The 16,920-nt window shown below is 34.8% G+C and overlaps 6 protein-coding genes across 7 annotated transcripts; 5 read left to right on the forward strand and 1 right to left on the reverse strand.

Moving 5' to 3' along the window:
- The first annotated feature begins 81 nt into the window (after positions 1–81).
- Positions 82–4,306, forward strand: LOC148181253 (uncharacterized). The gene is made up of 2 exons (XM_088046113.1): positions 82–400; positions 2,319–4,306. The coding sequence occupies exons 1-2, from the start codon at positions 283–285 to the stop codon at positions 2,573–2,575; spliced, it is 375 nt and encodes a 124-aa protein (XP_087902239.1). The 5' UTR covers positions 82–282; the 3' UTR covers positions 2,576–4,306.
- LOC148181254 (L-asparaginase-like) lies at positions 2,399–8,350 on the forward strand. Of its 2 annotated transcripts, none has more exons than XM_088046104.1 (10): positions 2,399–2,476; positions 5,359–5,494; positions 6,885–7,002; positions 7,056–7,164; positions 7,216–7,341; positions 7,390–7,600; positions 7,648–7,757; positions 7,808–7,996; positions 8,049–8,162; positions 8,211–8,350. In XM_088046104.1, the coding sequence occupies exons 2-10, from the start codon at positions 5,398–5,400 to the stop codon at positions 8,265–8,267; spliced, it is 1,131 nt and encodes a 376-aa protein (XP_087902230.1). In that variant the 5' UTR covers positions 2,399–2,476; positions 5,359–5,397; the 3' UTR covers positions 8,268–8,350. The 2 variants fall into 2 exon arrangements, with proteins under 2 accessions (XP_087902230.1, XP_087902224.1); XM_088046098.1 differs by lacking the exon at positions 2,399–2,476 and adding an exon at positions 4,870–4,982.
- A 104-nt stretch (positions 8,351–8,454) lies between these two features.
- Positions 8,455–13,692, reverse strand: LOC148181255 (uncharacterized). The gene is made up of 4 exons (XM_088046146.1): positions 13,451–13,692; positions 13,198–13,402; positions 8,831–8,852; positions 8,455–8,795 (listed from the first exon to the last, which is right to left on the reverse strand). The coding sequence occupies exons 1-4, from the start codon at positions 13,610–13,612 to the stop codon at positions 8,477–8,479; spliced, it is 708 nt and encodes a 235-aa protein (XP_087902272.1). The 5' UTR covers positions 13,613–13,692; the 3' UTR covers positions 8,455–8,476.
- On the forward strand, positions 8,789–13,264 carry LOC148181256 (uncharacterized). The gene is made up of 4 exons (XM_088046133.1): positions 8,789–9,109; positions 9,156–9,561; positions 9,605–12,449; positions 12,496–13,264. The coding sequence occupies exons 1-4, from the start codon at positions 8,956–8,958 to the stop codon at positions 13,117–13,119; spliced, it is 4,029 nt and encodes a 1,342-aa protein (XP_087902259.1). The 5' UTR covers positions 8,789–8,955; the 3' UTR covers positions 13,120–13,264.
- A 707-nt stretch (positions 13,693–14,399) lies between the features above and the next one.
- Positions 14,400–15,626, forward strand: LOC148181257 (uncharacterized). The gene is made up of 4 exons (XM_088047655.1): positions 14,400–14,620; positions 14,669–14,970; positions 15,020–15,206; positions 15,305–15,626. The coding sequence occupies exons 1-4, from the start codon at positions 14,541–14,543 to the stop codon at positions 15,462–15,464; spliced, it is 729 nt and encodes a 242-aa protein (XP_087903781.1). The 5' UTR covers positions 14,400–14,540; the 3' UTR covers positions 15,465–15,626.
- LOC148181258 (zinc finger protein-like 1) lies at positions 15,535–16,844 on the forward strand. Its single transcript, XM_088047643.1, has 5 exons — positions 15,535–15,766; positions 15,813–15,924; positions 15,975–16,168; positions 16,216–16,478; positions 16,528–16,844. The coding sequence occupies exons 1-5, from the start codon at positions 15,665–15,667 to the stop codon at positions 16,733–16,735; spliced, it is 879 nt and encodes a 292-aa protein (XP_087903769.1). The 5' UTR covers positions 15,535–15,664; the 3' UTR covers positions 16,736–16,844.
- The last annotated feature ends 76 nt before the right edge of the window (positions 16,845–16,920 follow it).

The following is a 16,920-nucleotide window of genomic DNA, read 5'->3' on the forward strand; positions in this document are numbered from 1 at the left end:
TTCCAGCGAAAATAGCCGTCGAAGTTAACTTGTGTTTGCGCCTAAACGTTTCATTACCACCCTGGCAATCACATGGTAATAATCAATATCGGAGATAATTTCTTATGAAAGTGGTAGTTTAGTTAGTGTAATCAATTGCATTATAATTTTGTGATTTGTAATAATTGGAGCTCAGCCAATTTGTCGAAAATATTAAACATCCTCACTATTTGTGTGTTCAGTGTAAATATCTATTGACGCGAGAAGACAACGATTTTTCCTTCAGTTCTATAAAGAGTGACAATGCAGCGCATCTTGAGCGTCGAAACGAGCAGAAGTTCGAATTTGACGTCGGAGTTTGTTACCAAAAGACTGTGTTGTAGTTTTATATTGACAGTGGCGTTTTTTGCAGTCATTGGAGGTAAAAATTGCGCTTTTTCTATTTTTGATGTCAGAAATAAGTTTTTCGAGCTAAAATTATTCAAAATCGGTTAGTTTTTGCGGTTTATCCAGTCGAATTGGATTCGGATGTTTAATTTTGAGTAAATATTATGAGTAAGGAATTTGAGATGGTATTTCCGGTATAGTTCCGGTATAGTTTTGATAATGACATTTTAATTTTGTTTGAATAAATGCTAATGGTGAAAAATTACTTTTCTATTTTTTCTATTGTTTTTTGGTAGAAAGAATGAAATTGATTCTGAAGTAAATATTTAACAAAAATATGTTATGAAAACGTAAGTGAAACGAGTCAAACGGAAAATACGCAAGTAAAATGTATAGGTAATTAATTACTCCTAATATCTATAAATATAATGACAGAAGTATGAGACTAGAGCAATACGGTAGAAAATTTTTACAATTATTATTTTTGGATCAGCGGAAAGCACAATAAATTTATCGCACCCATTGCATGCTCATAAACAATTTTTATGTTATTTGCGTTGTTCCATTACTTTAATGGTAGATTAAACTATAGATTTATGTTTTGGGCGACACGAAATTCGATATTTTTTTATGATACAAATTAGTTTTCACAAAAAATACGTTTAACTTGTATGCTAGTTTTTTAAGCATTTATTTTCTAGTTAGGTCTTTTTTATTTTTAATTGATAATTTAATATCAAGATTAGAGAAAGTAGGAATCTGACAACTTGAGATTTTTAGGTCCTAAAGAATGAACTGGAAACCTGAGGACGTGATGAGAACTGAAGATAATAAATATTGAAAATCGAAAAATGGAAACTTTGAATCTGATTGTAACTGAATATTCGGAACACTGATAATTTTAGAAATCGATGATCTATATTCTAAAAAATTTAATCTAATAATTAAAAAATTCAAATGTGAAGTTTATTACCGAAATGTACATAAACGTCTGAAAATTCTAAACTAGAGAAATACTAAATTTCTTTTATTTCATTTTCTTAAAATTTTGCTGCATTTCTGTTTTTTTCAATTTTTAAAGTCTGTGGGATTTTAAATATTTGCCAGAATTTCTAATCTCTCTCACAAGTTTTTTGCGCCCAATTTTGAAATTTTTGCAGCTCTCAGAAATTTGTTAATTTGACGATCTAAAGTATTGCAAATTCCTATAATTTTAATTTTAAAGATCTTTACTAATTTTTAATTTTTATAATTATATAAAAAAATTAGTGTTAATAATTGTTAAGAAACAACTTTTGAATATTTATTTATGAATTTTTAAATATTAATAAACAAATACAAATAATTAAGAACTTTAATTAAAGATTATCTGCTCCAACGTGCGGCAAACTGTAGTGGTTCTCATTTAAATAATGAGCATAATTTTCAGCAGCACGTTTCTTTACTTTTTCGCGTTTAGAAACTATAACTTGCAAATTTATGGCCTACTTACGAATTAAAATCTTCCAAGACATTGTATTTCTATGAAGTTACAGAAAAAATAATGAAAATGCAATGTCATAGCATGATGTGACCTGTGATCATCCATTAATCAACTATAATTCGATTTTATGTCACATGAAGGGTATTAACCACTACTGTGCGTGAATACTCATGTCCCATGCCAATAACAATAAAAAATAATGAAAATTATTATTCACCCCTAACACCATTAAACTAATTAAAAAGAGTCCAGTGAAGTGAATTCGATTTTCAGTGCAATATTTCAAACCATTATTTATGGATTCGTCAATTTGCCAACGAGTGGTTTATTGGAGCGTAAATTTATTTGTTCAGCTTAAACAAAACATTAGGTTTATTGAATATCTTATTGTTTGTTTAACGCGGTTAACGGTAATGGATGTTCGTACATTAAGATCCCATTAAATTAATTTTAACTGGTTTGTTTTCAGGCTTTTTCCTTGGCCGCTTTGCTACAGAGAAAACTCTACAAAAATTGAAGATGGAAATTTCGGGGATTTCAAAAAAGACTATAACATTAGACAAAACTTTAAAATACAGACTGAACGACAGCATATCAAATTCGAATTGCAGTGATTTTACGTCCAAGGTATTAAACTGCGAACATTTCCGCTTTTCCCCGGAATCTTCAACCAAGTCAGTGCAAGACCTGTTGGATGGGATCATTTCCTGCTTTAATTATGGATAGATAAAGCTCCATTAGATCTAGTTTTCTATCGATGTTGCCTTATTAATTATTAAACACATTTAATGTTTCATTCCGAACTAAAAAATCACGTGTATTTTTGCCATAACTAATTTATTCTATTAACAAAATAACACTAGTCAACAAATTTTGGACGTGATTTGTACTGGAGCAGTAGAAAGCTATTTCTAAAATAGAATGTTTTTTTCTGATTCTAAATTTACTCCATCAGGTAAAGAGATTTTTTTTAGTACACCACGTACAATTTTTTTTATTTCACTTTTGCAAACTTGCAAAAGTATGAAATTTATTTATACATCATTGAAAAGGTAATTAAGTAAGCTTCCCAATGAACAATAGAAATTTTCGAGAAAAGCTAATAAGAATTTAGAAAAACCAACGGTTCAAAACTTTTTGTGTTTTTTTTTGCATTTTTTGTTTCTGAATTGGTTCTTTGATTTTTTAATGCAATACGTCACAATAAAAGTTGAGATTCTGCTTTCTAACGAGGTGTTAAGCACGTTATTTTCTCTTCTCATTTAGAACTTACATGCCAAAGAACATGGTGTAATTTTTAGAAAAAATTCAGGCTATGACTTTCGAAAATTTTGTAAAAAAAATAATTTGAATATCTACAAAATTGGAGTTTTTCGATAAATCTCGCGTTTCTAAATGATTTCAATGGTTAGAATAGGGGATCATATTCCGCACTATGTTTTTCAGAAAATTAAAATTTAAAAACTTTTTGTGTTTTTTTTTGCATTTTTTGTTTCTGAATTGGTTCTTTGATTTTTTAATGCAATACGTCACAATAAAAGTTGAGATTCTGCTTTCTAACGAGGTGTTAAGCACGTTATTTTCTCTTCTCATTTAGAACTTACATGCCAAAGAACATGGTGTAATTTTTAGAAAAAATTCAGGCTATGACTTTCGAAAATTTTGTAAAAAAAATAATTTGAATATCTACAAAATTGGAGTTTTTCGATAAATCTCGCGTTTCTAAATGATTTCAATGGTTAGAATAGGGGATCATATTCCGCACTATGTTTTTCAGAAAATTAAAATTCGGAACAATTCATTTCAAAGATTTCTATCCTCAAATTTTTTTGGTTCATAAGCAAACAAAGAATGCTTCATCCTCAAGAAAAGAAGTTTTATAAAAATTTTAAAACGTTCTAAATATTTACAAATAATTTTACAATTCTGCGCAGTAACAATCAAGAGAATAAACCCTCCTCAAACCGCTGATTTTAGAGGTTAGCAAACAGGAACCATTTTTGTGACAAATCTTGAACGTCAATTTGACAGAAAAATTCTCAAATTTTTATTCGCGAAAATTTTAGAAAAAATGTGATTGTGACAAAGAGCCTTTATATGAAAAATTTCACTAAAATTCACTAAAAACACAGTTTTTTAGGAAAATTAGATTTTTCAAAAATATCGTGGGACTAAATAACTCTAGCGATGAATTTTATTAAAGGGCGTATGAAAAGCAGATTTATTTTATTCCCAAACATTATCGAGCAAATCTATGACTTTGCACGTTTTCAAAAAAATTAATTTTTGTACAGTAGAATCTAAAAAAAAATCCGAACCTGATGAAGCAAAGCGGACTTTCCATTTCTCTAATACAATTTTTTCAAAAATTTGTTAATTAGTGTAATTAGTGAATGTCTATTTTGTAACACTGTCTACACATATCTACTTATAAAATAAATATATTTTTGTCGAATATTTCTTTCTGTGTTTGAACGTTTTATAAATACAATTACTATTTAACGTAATCGGTGCAATAATATTTATACTGACGGGAAAATGAAGTTAAACGGTATTGATTTGATCAAGGACGCCATTTTTTATAATAAATAATAAATGTATTTTTTTCAGAAACAGAAACAATAGGTAATACGAATTTAGTGAGCTAAAAACAACTTTGTTAAAAAATTTAAAATTCACTAATTTGGAGTGAGTTTTTCGAAATTACATGAAATGCTCTTTAATATGACGTCACTACTTTTACGCATTGTGTAATTTTTGTATGTTCACAAGATTGCATCACTTTCAGATCATCACAGATAAGCCTTCTTTCTAATAAAATACCGTCAACATTCACAAACAGCGAACTTTGCGTCCAAACGCCAAATCAATTAAATGGTAATTTATGAAAATTGGTAACAATCGACACCAATAACCGTTGAATCATTTGATTTGAGTGTGTTAAATCTAACGTGTAGTGCAAAGTGAGTCTATTTAAAATTGACGTGAGCGTGTTAATTTTAGTTACGTAGTGAGTACGTACTGCCACTTTCCTGTCTCTTCATTATGTATTGTTACAAATTTCTGTTTATTAATAACAGACAAATTATTGCGTAAGGCAAATTTCACATCTTGGACTCGTGATATAAAATTGGTAAGTTTGTTTTTCTTTTAATTTATAAAAGAACAATCATTTGATCTTGCATCATTTTTGGCGTGGAAGATTACGTTCTTGCAAAACTACGGACACATCAAAATAGATACCGACTTGACTTATAACTTATATTGTAACAAACAAAACGATAAATCTTGGGAAAGAGGTGTTAATTAAAATCTGGAGGTTTAATAAAACGTAATAAATCTGATTTTGGTCCAGTTTATCAATTTCACCATGTGTGCTAAAATGTTTGTAAATAAATCTTTATTATTCTAAAGACTAGCCAAATAGATCGATATGAATGGTACAAAGTGCTATCAGTATCGTCCAATATAAATCAAAAAGTTCTTCTGCATTGCTTAATTCCTTTCAGTTGGTCAACAGAGTCGTTGAGAAATCACAACAGTGAAAAATGACTCCGAAATTCGTCGAACATTCCGTACGAATTAAAAAAGTGTTGGTTTTGTATGTCGGGGGGACCATTGGCATGGAAAGGAATGAAAATCACGGTAAGTGGACTTTGGAAACGGAAAGAAAACGAAAGAAATAATCGTATTTATAATTATTATATAAATATACATGTTTTGGCGACATAATAATAATTGATCTTGACTTTTGCATCCAAATATTTGAACAATCTGTTTTGAAATGATATGCGTCTGCTAGATGTCATTGCAACAAATTAGGAGACAATTTATTTGAAGCTTTTTTCATCAAAAAAATTTGAAATTCCAAAAGTTTTACCGTGCCAATTTAAAAACCATTTTATTTTACTAAATACGATTAATGAATTTTTAATTAGTTTATCGTATGATATGACATTTGTGTAACACATATTTCGTAATTAATCAACTTTTATTTAGTTTTTTAGTTGATATTACAACTGGATATTTCTCGTTTTGAGAAACGCGTTGATAAGTTTAATTTCTTTGTTATTTAATAAAACACGAAGCATTACAAGAACATTGGAAAACTGATAATTCATAATTATAAGCTAAATTTAGTTATCAGTTATCAGAGATAATGTTATTTCTGGGCCTTATTAGTATTTTTAGATGTGATTAAATTGTTAAAAGAGGGCTTTTTGTTATTTGGACCCTTCAAAAAAACAAACATAAAAAAGTATCTTAGTAAATTAGCCTAAAAACATCAAAACATCAAAATTTACTAGTTCTAAATTCCACTTTTCCATTTTCTTTTCGATCTAATCTCGAAATTTATAGATGCTGAATGTTGTGATCCCGATGAAAAATTTTACTAGGATTTGACATCTATGTGAAAAGGTCCCTCTTTATTTTTGTAATGAACACCTTTTTTGGTTTTTTCCATCCAATAAACAATAGCCAACTTACGCAGCAAATCCAAAGCTCGACTTCTGTTTTTTGTGCGTTTTTTGTTATCACAACGTCCAATGAACTCATTCTGTTTCATAAATGTTATTAGTATTAGCTTAGAAAATTATCCAATAAGCAACAGTTTTCAACATTCGACCAATAAATAAGAAGTTACGATCGAATTGGTTGCTAGAATGCGATTTTTGCTATAAAAACTACATCGACAAGGACAATGCGAGCCAATGATTGCAATCTTTTTGGGTTTTTATCCGATTTAAATAACATTCTCCATTCTGCTTAGAAGAAAAGGTGGGTTTTTAAAACACAACTTCTAAAATTTGTCTCTTTTGCTCTAGAAGTTTGTAATTGAACACAAGTTTTCTTTTCAAAGTTTTAATCTAAAAGTCTCCATTTTGTAAAAAAAGTTTTGAAGACAGTAGAAAGTTCCAGTACAAATCTGCAAAGTCAACATCTAAATATATTTTTTAGAAATTCAAAATCGGAGTTTTTTTTTTAAATTATATGTTTATTTATTATTTTTGAGATTCTAAGTAATTTGTTTCAGTGTACATTCCTTCGCCGAACAAACTCTTGCAAAAGCTGAAATTCAGTTCTCAAATGCATGATCCCGCTTTAGTCAAAAAGCACCTGACAAAACTGTCACCTGGGCAATTAGTTTTACCGTAAGAACTTCACAATCATTAACGAGAACAGAGTTGACTTTTATAAATTTTAGAGAAATAGGTGACGACATCGTCTTGTATGAACTAAAAGAGTACAACCCCCTTTTAGACTCAAGCAACATGTCCTCAAAAGATTGGATTCGCATAGCGAAAGACATTGAAGTAAGCAACAATAAATCACGACGTTGGCGTTGTATAAAACTATCGTTTTAGAAAAATTACAACTGCTTCGACGGTTTCGTAATTTTGCACGGAACAGACACTTTGGCATACACTGCATCAGCTCTGTCATTTATGTTGGAAGCCGTCCAAAAACCTGTAATATTAACTGGATCTCAAGTGAGTCACACGTTGCAAACAATGTGAAAAGACACTTCTAAATTTCAGATTCCTATTTTCGAGACACGCAGCGATGCCAAGGATAATATTCTCTCGTCCTTGATTTTGGCAGGATGCTATAACATTCCGGAAGTTTGTATTTTTTTTGCTAACAAACTTTTGCGAGGTAACAGAACGGCAAAAATCAGTTCGACGCATCTAAATGCTTTTGATTCGCCTAATTATTCGTCTTTGGCGGAAGTTGGAATTGACATCATACGTAAGCGCGAGAAACTAAGAAGATTTATAGTTTCACAATTTTTTTAGTAAATAAACATTTCTTGTTAAAACCGTCGGATGCTCCCTTTCGCGTCCATACAAACTTGAATGCCAACGTGGGATTGCTGAATTTATTTCCAACAATTACACCATCAATGGTAAATTTTATTTTTTTTTTTTGGGTAACTTTAAAGAGACGTGTTTTTAGTTTAGGGCTCTTCTTCAGTGTCCTTCGGTAGAGGGATTAGTTATTCAGAGTTATGGAGTTGGTAATATTCCTTCAAATCAGAAGGAACTTCTGGAAGTCATTGAAGAAGCTGTTAAGAATGGTACTGTAATTGTTAACATTACTCAGTGTCCTCAAGGGGCCGTTTCTTCGTCTTACGAAACAGGAAAGGTAATAACAATTACAAAAAATCCAAAAAAACTTTGTTATAATTTTTTTACAGGTTTTGGAAAATATTGGCGTCATTTGCGGGCACGACATGACGGCCGAAGCAGCTCTCACTAAATTATGCTTTGTGCTTGGAATTCCCGAATTAACCCACAAAGAGCGAGTTTCGGTAAAAATAACATTACGCATCTTTTTGTCCTAATATTTCTTCTTCCAGTTGATGAAAGAAAATCTCAGAGGAGAACTTACGAATAACAATAACAGTATCTACTAAATCAGGGCCGCCACATCATCATTGTTATTTATTACAATTCATTCATCTCTTATATTTAATTTCATAATAAAAAATTTCATAAAGATACGTCTTTAATTAGTAATAACAATAAAGAAACAACAATCAAAACAAACAAAACAATTGAGCAAATAGTTGAAAAGTCTTCAAAGAGTAATAATATCCCAACTCCAAAACTAGATTAGAAGAGTTTAGAACCTTCCACTGCTTACAAAGTCGGTAATTTTCTTCGTTAACACCTCGACGGACCTCTCGCTAATCTTACATTTTTGGTATTTTCTCGAACAGTTAGTTCTCGCCAAACCATTTTCCAAAGCTGACTGGAAGACGGTGCCTTCTATAATTTGTTGTAACCATTTATTTGTAGCTAAACCATCGATAATTTTATCGCTACTGGAACTCCGCCCTAACATTACATTCTTTGTGGAACTCTGCACAGTCCAACAAACCATTCTTTGCATGCACGAAGTCGTGTCTATGTCATTTTTGACCAATAGTTGATCTAGAAGACTAATCTTAAGATTCCCAGTGGTGGGAGTATCTACTCCCACCACTGGGAATCTTCACCTAGAAAAAATCAAGCAACTTAATTGACAGAACTATTGATGTAAAAATTTGTTGTATTTCAAATTTTATGTACTGTACGTTTGTAACTTGGGGGTGAATCAATATGGAAAATTATCTGTACTTGTTGGAATTCTTTGTGGAGAACATTACGTTCTCGTCGAATTTACCGGAATGTCCTTTAGTTCAAGACGTTATGATCACAGGAGAAATGGGAGATTTCAAAATGGAAGTCTCCACAGTTCACAACATTTCAACAGGTAATTGTACTTTGGGGCGAAATTCGAGCTGCTTCTATTCTTCCAGGAAGTGAACCTGAGCGGGAGATAAACTTCAAGTGTGGAAAATCAACTTTGTTTGCATCTTCTCCCACCGATTTACAGCAAAGTATCAATGTGAATCCCTTCACTATTGATGTTTTTATTAAACACAAGAAAGTCGCAAGCGCTTTCGTAGGCTGGACCAAAGACTTTTACACTCTGGTTAAAAAATCTCCTTCTTCCGGTATTGAAGGTCCTGTGTCGATGCAAGACCAGTTTTTGCTTAAAGAAGAAAAAACTGATCGAATCATGGGTGATATCAAAGCCACAGTGCGGCTGTCACTCTTCGGGAAAAACGTTCAAACGACCTTTCAACAAATTGGAGTAGATGAAGACCAGAAAAAATATCTAGTGAAAGGAGCCCGCGGCAATGTAACCTTCGAATGTCAACAGTAAGCCACTTTCATTTTAGACACAAAGTGTAAAGAGTTGTAGGTTTGGAACTGGAAACCCTGAAGAAGTTCTGCCGATGACTATGTTATTCACGGATGAAAGCAAACCTCGCCCCATGACAACGGATCAATTAGAGGATGATCCTTACTCCTTCATGGCGCTGTTTAAAGCAGCCACAGAGTCAAAATTCAGTATCCGCCCTGACGAGTTCACCAGCGTTATTACAAATGCGTTTGAAAATAAAAGAAATGCTTCAAATCTTACCTTTGATATCATCTCTATAATGGAAAAACCCGAAGAAAATAAGTTTATTGATCTACGTATCAAAGGGGGCTCCCGCGGCTTTATCTTTGAATTCGACACTTCTGGTCTGAACGGCAACAATAAAAAGGAACGTGGTCTCTCTGCGTCTTTTAGTGACGAGGAGCCTGCTCTGACTGCTGAAAACATTAATAAAATGTTATGCAAGAATAAAGACTGCCCAGCTGCAAAAAAGTTTAAAGAATTTGGCATTGGACCACTCGCAAACACTAAATGCTTGGGGACAGTCTATGGAGAACCATCAATACCAACAACTTATGGTATGAGTCAAACTTATGGAGTTTTTGATGAGTATGGTCCTTATGGTTTCTTCTCAAGACCGAAACGACCATCAGACGATTTTACTCCGAAGAAAGATACCAGTAATTGGGCCTCTTCATGTTGGGAACCAAAAAAAAGAAAGCAAGAGAAAGAGGGTTGTGGTTGTTCAAAGACAAAGTATAACAGTTGCCACTGCAAACCTCAAGAATCACCTCTGCGTTTAAATGGTGGTAGTGATTTATACAGCGATGAAGAAAACAAGTATCCACCGCTGCGGTTAACTGGAGGCGGTGTTTTTGACTACGACGATGTAAAGAGCCCCTTTCACGAGTGTAAAGAAATAATGAATCAGTTCGACGAAGTCTTGGCTAAATATAAGAAGGCGCTTGGCCCTTGTGGTAAAACAACGTGTCCTTTTGCCCCAAACGTGGTCAAAGAAGCGTGCAAGAAGATGTGTCCTGGTGACATGAACGCCTATTCGGCTGATGCTATTCCAGCCCCAAATACACCACCTGCAGCTCCACCAGTTAAAAGTAAACTTAAAGTAAGCCCGGCGTGCGGTTCTCCGAAATGCGCTTATGCGAAGTACAAGAGCGGTCTTGTAGATGAAGATGTCGAAATGGAGTTGCAGTATCTCCCAGCTCCTACTTCCGGGAAATGTGGGCACCCTAAATGTCCTAGTCCTGTTCAGGTAGACTTGCCACCAATCCACTGGGATTGTCCTGATCCTCTTCCGAAAGGCCGTTGCAAAAATCCTGATTGTCCTTACCTTCCTAAGGAAATCAAGTGTTTGAATGAGGTGCTTTCAAAGGGGCCATGCGGAAATTATAAATGTCCTTTTTCACCACCACCACCGTGTGATTCTCCCTACTGTCCTTTCCAGAGTAAAGAGTGTCCTTACAAGCCTGAAGAAAGTGACACTAACAGCGTGTGCGATAATTCAGAGTGTCCTTTTGCACCCAAAAGCTGTCCTTCAAACCCATCTCCTTGCGGCGACAATTCTTGCGTACCTCCACCTTGTTATAATCCTTCGTGTCTTCTTCCACCCTGTCCCTACGGAATGAATCCTTTTCTACAGAATTTTTTAACATATTACGCACTTCTCACGGGTAACCAAATCTGTTTCGCCGACACATGTTCAACAAAACCAGATGTTTGCTCCAATCCGAACTGTCCATTTCTAAAAAAAGATACATGTGGAGTTCAGAAAAAAGCCTCGCCTTGTTTCGTTCCGGAGCCTGCAGAAACAGCCTGTGGGAACCCTAATTGTCCGTTTCCAAAAGTGGTCGAATTCCAACAACAAAAAGAAGATACGGGAGAACTACAAGAAGGAGGCATTGAACATCTTGTGGAGACTCGCGTTTCTGTAGACAATGCTCCTTGTACTGCTAACATGTGCGCATCAAAAGGTGGTGAAGTTAAGTGTTCGGAATGTGGCGGTGCGGGTGGTATGGAGAAGTGCGGCGTTAAACCACCTCGTTCTGAAGGTGAAACTTGTGGCAATCCTGAATGTCCTTACGCTCCTAAACCTGATCCAGTGTGTTTACCTTCTTGTCCTGTAAATGTGCCTCCTTGCGGTATGCCTTTTCTATGCCCAGGAGCTGACCCACTACAAGCTCTCCTTGCTTGTTGCATGCCGTTTACGATATGCCCAGATGGAGTTTGTCCTTATCAGGGAAGAGACGCATTCCCTATATGCTTTGGAGCTCCACAATGCCAAATGTCGGCACCGCAAAAACCGTGTGTTAATCAGGAAACGACTACAAATCGAGAACCTTGTGATAGTCCGACTGCCGAAAAAGCTGACGATAAATCTGATGATAAAACAGAAATGGCATCGGATGCAGAACATTATTCAGAAACAAGAGTTGAAATGGATTTGGCACCATGTTCAAAACAAACTTGTAAAGCAGAAGGAGGAGAGTTGGTGTGTACGGAATGTCCTTGTCAAAACACCGATGATAATGAAGTCAAATCAGATACAAGAATTGATGTTGACATGGCGCCATGCTCTCCGAAGACCTGTCAGTCAAAAGGAGGGACTTTAGTTTGCGATGTTTGTCCTTGTTCACAGCCACAGCCCCAAACTTCTTCGCTGAGCAAAAAGGAAAAAAAAGGACCTACGACCCCCACTCTTACAGGAATCAAAAAGAAAAAGAAGTACAAGAGCAAATACGTATATTCAATTGGAGACAAGTATCCAGGAATTCAGATTGGACACAGGGAATGCGTCATGCCGGCTTTTAACGTCCCCCCCAAAATGGGGTGGTTGTGGAACATCTTCACTCCATGCATGCAGTTGAAGGTGAAAAATTCTAACAAGACATTCCAAGTCTAAGTTTGTTTTTCAGCCACGCCGAGGTTGGCGACCCGGAGCAATAGCTAAGAGCATCGCCGAGAAAATAAGAAAACATCGAGAATCTCAAGGCCTTCAAATGTTAGAACTGAGAGAACTTCGCAAGGGTAAAAAAGGCTACGGGGGACAATATGAATCCGAAACCTCCATCAATATACAACCAAAACCAACTTTACACATCAAGAAACACGACGGATGTTATTGGATTACGATGAATCCTCTGAAGGATCCGCACACTCTTGTTGAAAACGAATGTCCTTACATGGATTGTACACCGCTGCAATTTAAAATCGTGAAGAACAAAAAAGAATGTGAAAATGAAGAGTACAAGTCGTGCTTCTGTGGAGATGAGCAACACGAGTCATCTTCGTCCGACAGCGAATTGGAAATAGAGTTTACACCACCTGCTGGGATCATTCATCCTGAGCGGTTCAAGAAAAAACGAAATGTTGTACATTGTGACACTCAGTATATGACTGAGGATTTTGAGGTAAAGAAAGATAAGGACAGCGGCAAAAAGGGGAAGGGTAAAAAAGGTAAAGGTAAAGGTAAGGGTAAAGGTAAGGGTAAGGGTAAGGGTAAAGGCAAGAAAGGAGGAAAGAAAGGAAAGAAGAAGTGATTTCAACAATTTAGTTTTTTATATTGATCTCAATTGTATTTGTCTACGTGTTAATAAAAAGTTTGGATTAAAACTTACGTCTATAAAATCCTGATGTTGCATCTCCCCACGTTTTCTTAGACATCAGAATCAAAATTCCTGGAATAACAACGGCAAATCCAAAAATGATACCACCTCCTAGAATTATAGCGCCGATGTTAACATTCGCAATGGCGCCGTGTGCCATTTCAACTGATTTTTTAACAGGAATTGTAATAAAAGGGACGTTAAAAGCCAATTCCATCTAAAAAAAAAACTAAGTAATTTCTAAAAAAATCCAACAGGTACTTACACTTATATCTCCATTCTCCTCAGTGTTGAAACTCACCAACCGGTGTTCGCGTGTTTGAAACTTTTTAGACTCCATTGTATTATATCTTCCGGTAATATTATTGCCCGAATTTTCTGCCATTAATACGAAAATTAGAAAAATTGGGTAAGTAATGGATGGCATTTGGACGCGTCTTATAATGTTAAGCTGAAGTATGCTACTAAAATACGATTCGGTGGTTTTTGAAGTAAGTTTGCTTGAAATTGAACCGGGAACAAGTTATGCAAAAAGAGACCAAGCGTGAAGGCTTCAAATACGGCGAATAAACACAATAGCGAAAGTATAAAGTGTGAGCATTATTGTTTACATTTTTGGATCGATTCTCAAGCTTTTTAAGAAGGTGATAAGAGATTTGCGACAAATGCTCAGTCACTGCTCTATTTACCTGCAATTAGGCGTTTCGCGAAGACGGTCTTTGTTTTCGTTACTTTTTAGAGATTGTAAAAGTTTAAATTAGAGAGATATATTGAGAGATTTTGGAAATGTTTTCTTAATACCTAATTTAAAGAGGATTTGAACGGGTTTCTGGACGAGGCGGCAAACACATCTAAAAAAATTACTACAAAAGAAAAGTATAAAATTCCTCTCTTAAAAAAATTAAGGGAAAGCCGAAAATGGTACTAAATTCCTATAATTGTCCCTTCAAGGCGTGTTTTCTAATAATAATAAAACATACTTAAATTTAAGAAAGCAGTACTTTTATGAGAATAAAAGATTTTCCTTACAATTTGTTAACATCAATAATGTCTTTATCAAATGTTCAGACTGAAATAAGAATCAACTAATTCTTTTAAGTTAAACATGCAAGAATCTCCCGATTGTAAATAATAATTGTACTACATTATTACATACATCTATGTTTCGGCACATATTGGAGGCATCCACTGAAACATGCGTGACACAAAGAAAGTGAAGATGATTTTGTTGAAATCTCATTGTTCATTGTCTGTGTCCAAGTAAGTGTATCCCATTCTTCATATATAAAATCCTTTTAAAAGTGTCACCGTCTTAAACATTTCTAGTCTTTGAAGCCGTCAGCACAGTGTTAAAAATGAAACCAGTCAGTTTTATTCTTTTGGCAACGATTGTGGTTTGCTCCGCATCTCCAAAGAAGTACAATTCAGATGAAGTGTAAGTGTTCGTTTGTTTGTTTTTAATATAAATTTAACTTCTTAACAGAAACTTCCAACCTTCAGTGAATCGCTACTATGAAGCTAACTTGCCCTCACAGTCAAACACAACCAGATTGGAACAAAAAGAGTCAAAAGATTCATCCGACCGTTTGAGATTTGGAATTCCTATTACCACGTATGGAAATACGGGAAATGGAGTTTCGTATGGGACCAACAACATGGGGTACGTCTTCAGTCCCATGAAAATTGATGTCGGAGGGATCGCTCTCGGAGCTTTGATAGGTCTGGGAGCTATTTTGGTGGTACCAAAATTGGCGGCCGCTTTTACAGGAGGATATGGATACAGAAGTAAAATGTAAATTGTTGTTTGTGGGTAGAAATTACCGTTTTGATTTAGGTATTGAGAACGACATGTCTTCGATAACAGAGACTTTAGCTAGAATTGATAATACTTTAGAGCAACATAATATCGACAGCAGTACTTGCATGCAAAGAGTCATTTGCACTTATGTGAACGAAGCGCAAAGAAACATGCAGACTGGAGAAGCTAACACTGTGGATCAACTTGTTTTCGCGATAACTAAGTAAGTTGCGTTAGTGTTATCTTATTTCTTCCACAGCATTATTTTTTATTAACGTTATCCAACAATGTAATTGTTGTAATTTACGTTTTATTTTTCAGCAACACGTTATTTTCCTACATGCTGGATGGAACAGCCGTTAAAGAAGCCGTGAACATGGGACGAACAGGTGACATCGAGAAATGTTCTTCTTTATACGCAAAATGTCCCATCAGCAAAGAAAACGTAATGAAAGTGATCGCAAGTCTGCTTCCCGCTTAAATTCGAAATGACAGTGCGATCATGTAGTGCTATTTATTTGAATTGTTGGTAGTTCCTAATTTTAAGTTGTAAATGTCAAATTCCTGTCAACCTGTCAAGCTAATGTCATTTACGTGGCCGGAGCTAATGTTTTTCTATTTCTAATAAATTTTATAAGTAATATTTGCGTTTTTGGTTCTTTTATAAAACAGGAGTGAAGTATGGGCCTGTGCAAGTGCCCGAAGCGACGAGTTACAAACCAATTCTGTTTTGAACACAGAGTATGTGTTTGCGAAAACTGTATGGTTACCAATCATCCCATTGTAAGTAATGAATTTTATGTAATTTGTATGTAAAAACGTTGTTTAGTGTGTGGTACAATCGTACTTGCAATGGTTACAAGACAGCGACTACAATTCAATTTGTGAACTATGCAACAAAGAGCTAAATGTTGAAGACAGCATTAGACTTACATGTTACCGTAAGTAACCTCAGTACCCTTAATAAAGCGTTACAAGACGCTCCTTACAGATGTGTTTCACTGGTCTTGTTTGGACCACTTTTCAAGACAACTACCCCCAACAACAGCCCCTAGAGGGTATACTTGTCCGTCATGCAAAAGCCCATTGTTTCCCCCAACAAACCTAATAAGCCCAGTTGCGGATGTCTTGAAGGAAAAATTGGCGGGTGTAAACTGGGCCAGAGCTGGTTTAGGACTTCCACTGGTGAGCTCCCCACTCAACAAACTATTTTTTTTAACAAACAATCCTAGTTGTCTGAAGACCGTGAAGTTAAAGCTGTTGTTAACCATGTAATGTCTCCCATACCATCAACTAAGTCAACCAGTTCCACTCATTCTGTTGTGAATGTAGAGGAGCAAGGCGCGTTCAGTAGGACAGGAGCTGATGCATATCAAGCTTCTTCAAACAGAAGAATCTTCCAAGATATCAGAGACACAAAGCCTGTGGTGTTTGACCACGACGATGATAAATACAAGCGGAGACCTGCATCAGAGTTAATGAAGACTTGGTGGAGGTGAGAAAAGTATAATTATATGGGGCTCACTTGAATTTTCATTTTTTAGGATAACGTTTGGGGCGTCTTCAAAAGTGAGAAGTGGAAGGTCAATTTATAAAAAGTATTGTATGTTGGGAATCATATTAGTTCTGGGTATAATTGTTTTAATGTTAATTATGTCAAGATTGGGAAGATATAGTACTGAAAACGACCCCAATTTTGATATTAGAAATAATCCTAATATTCACGTGCAACATGTCCAGCCGCTTGAATGATTTTTCAAGTGCAAATTTTATTATTGTTATGTCTTTATCTATTCATCTAGGCAATTACATAAAATGTACATATTCAGAAAAAGTGCTGAATTAAATATTTCAATTTGAATTAATGTTTTTGCTGAAGAACACTTCCGGTGGTCTTCCGATGTTTCAACTCAATAATTAACATAAACAATGAGATA

The sequence above is a fragment of the Gnatocerus cornutus genome, chromosome 1, assembly GCF_029298725.1.
Source record: "Gnatocerus cornutus isolate USDA-ARS CGAHR chromosome 1, icGnaCorn1.1, whole genome shotgun sequence".
NCBI lineage: Eukaryota > Metazoa > Arthropoda > Insecta > Coleoptera > Tenebrionidae > Gnatocerus > Gnatocerus cornutus.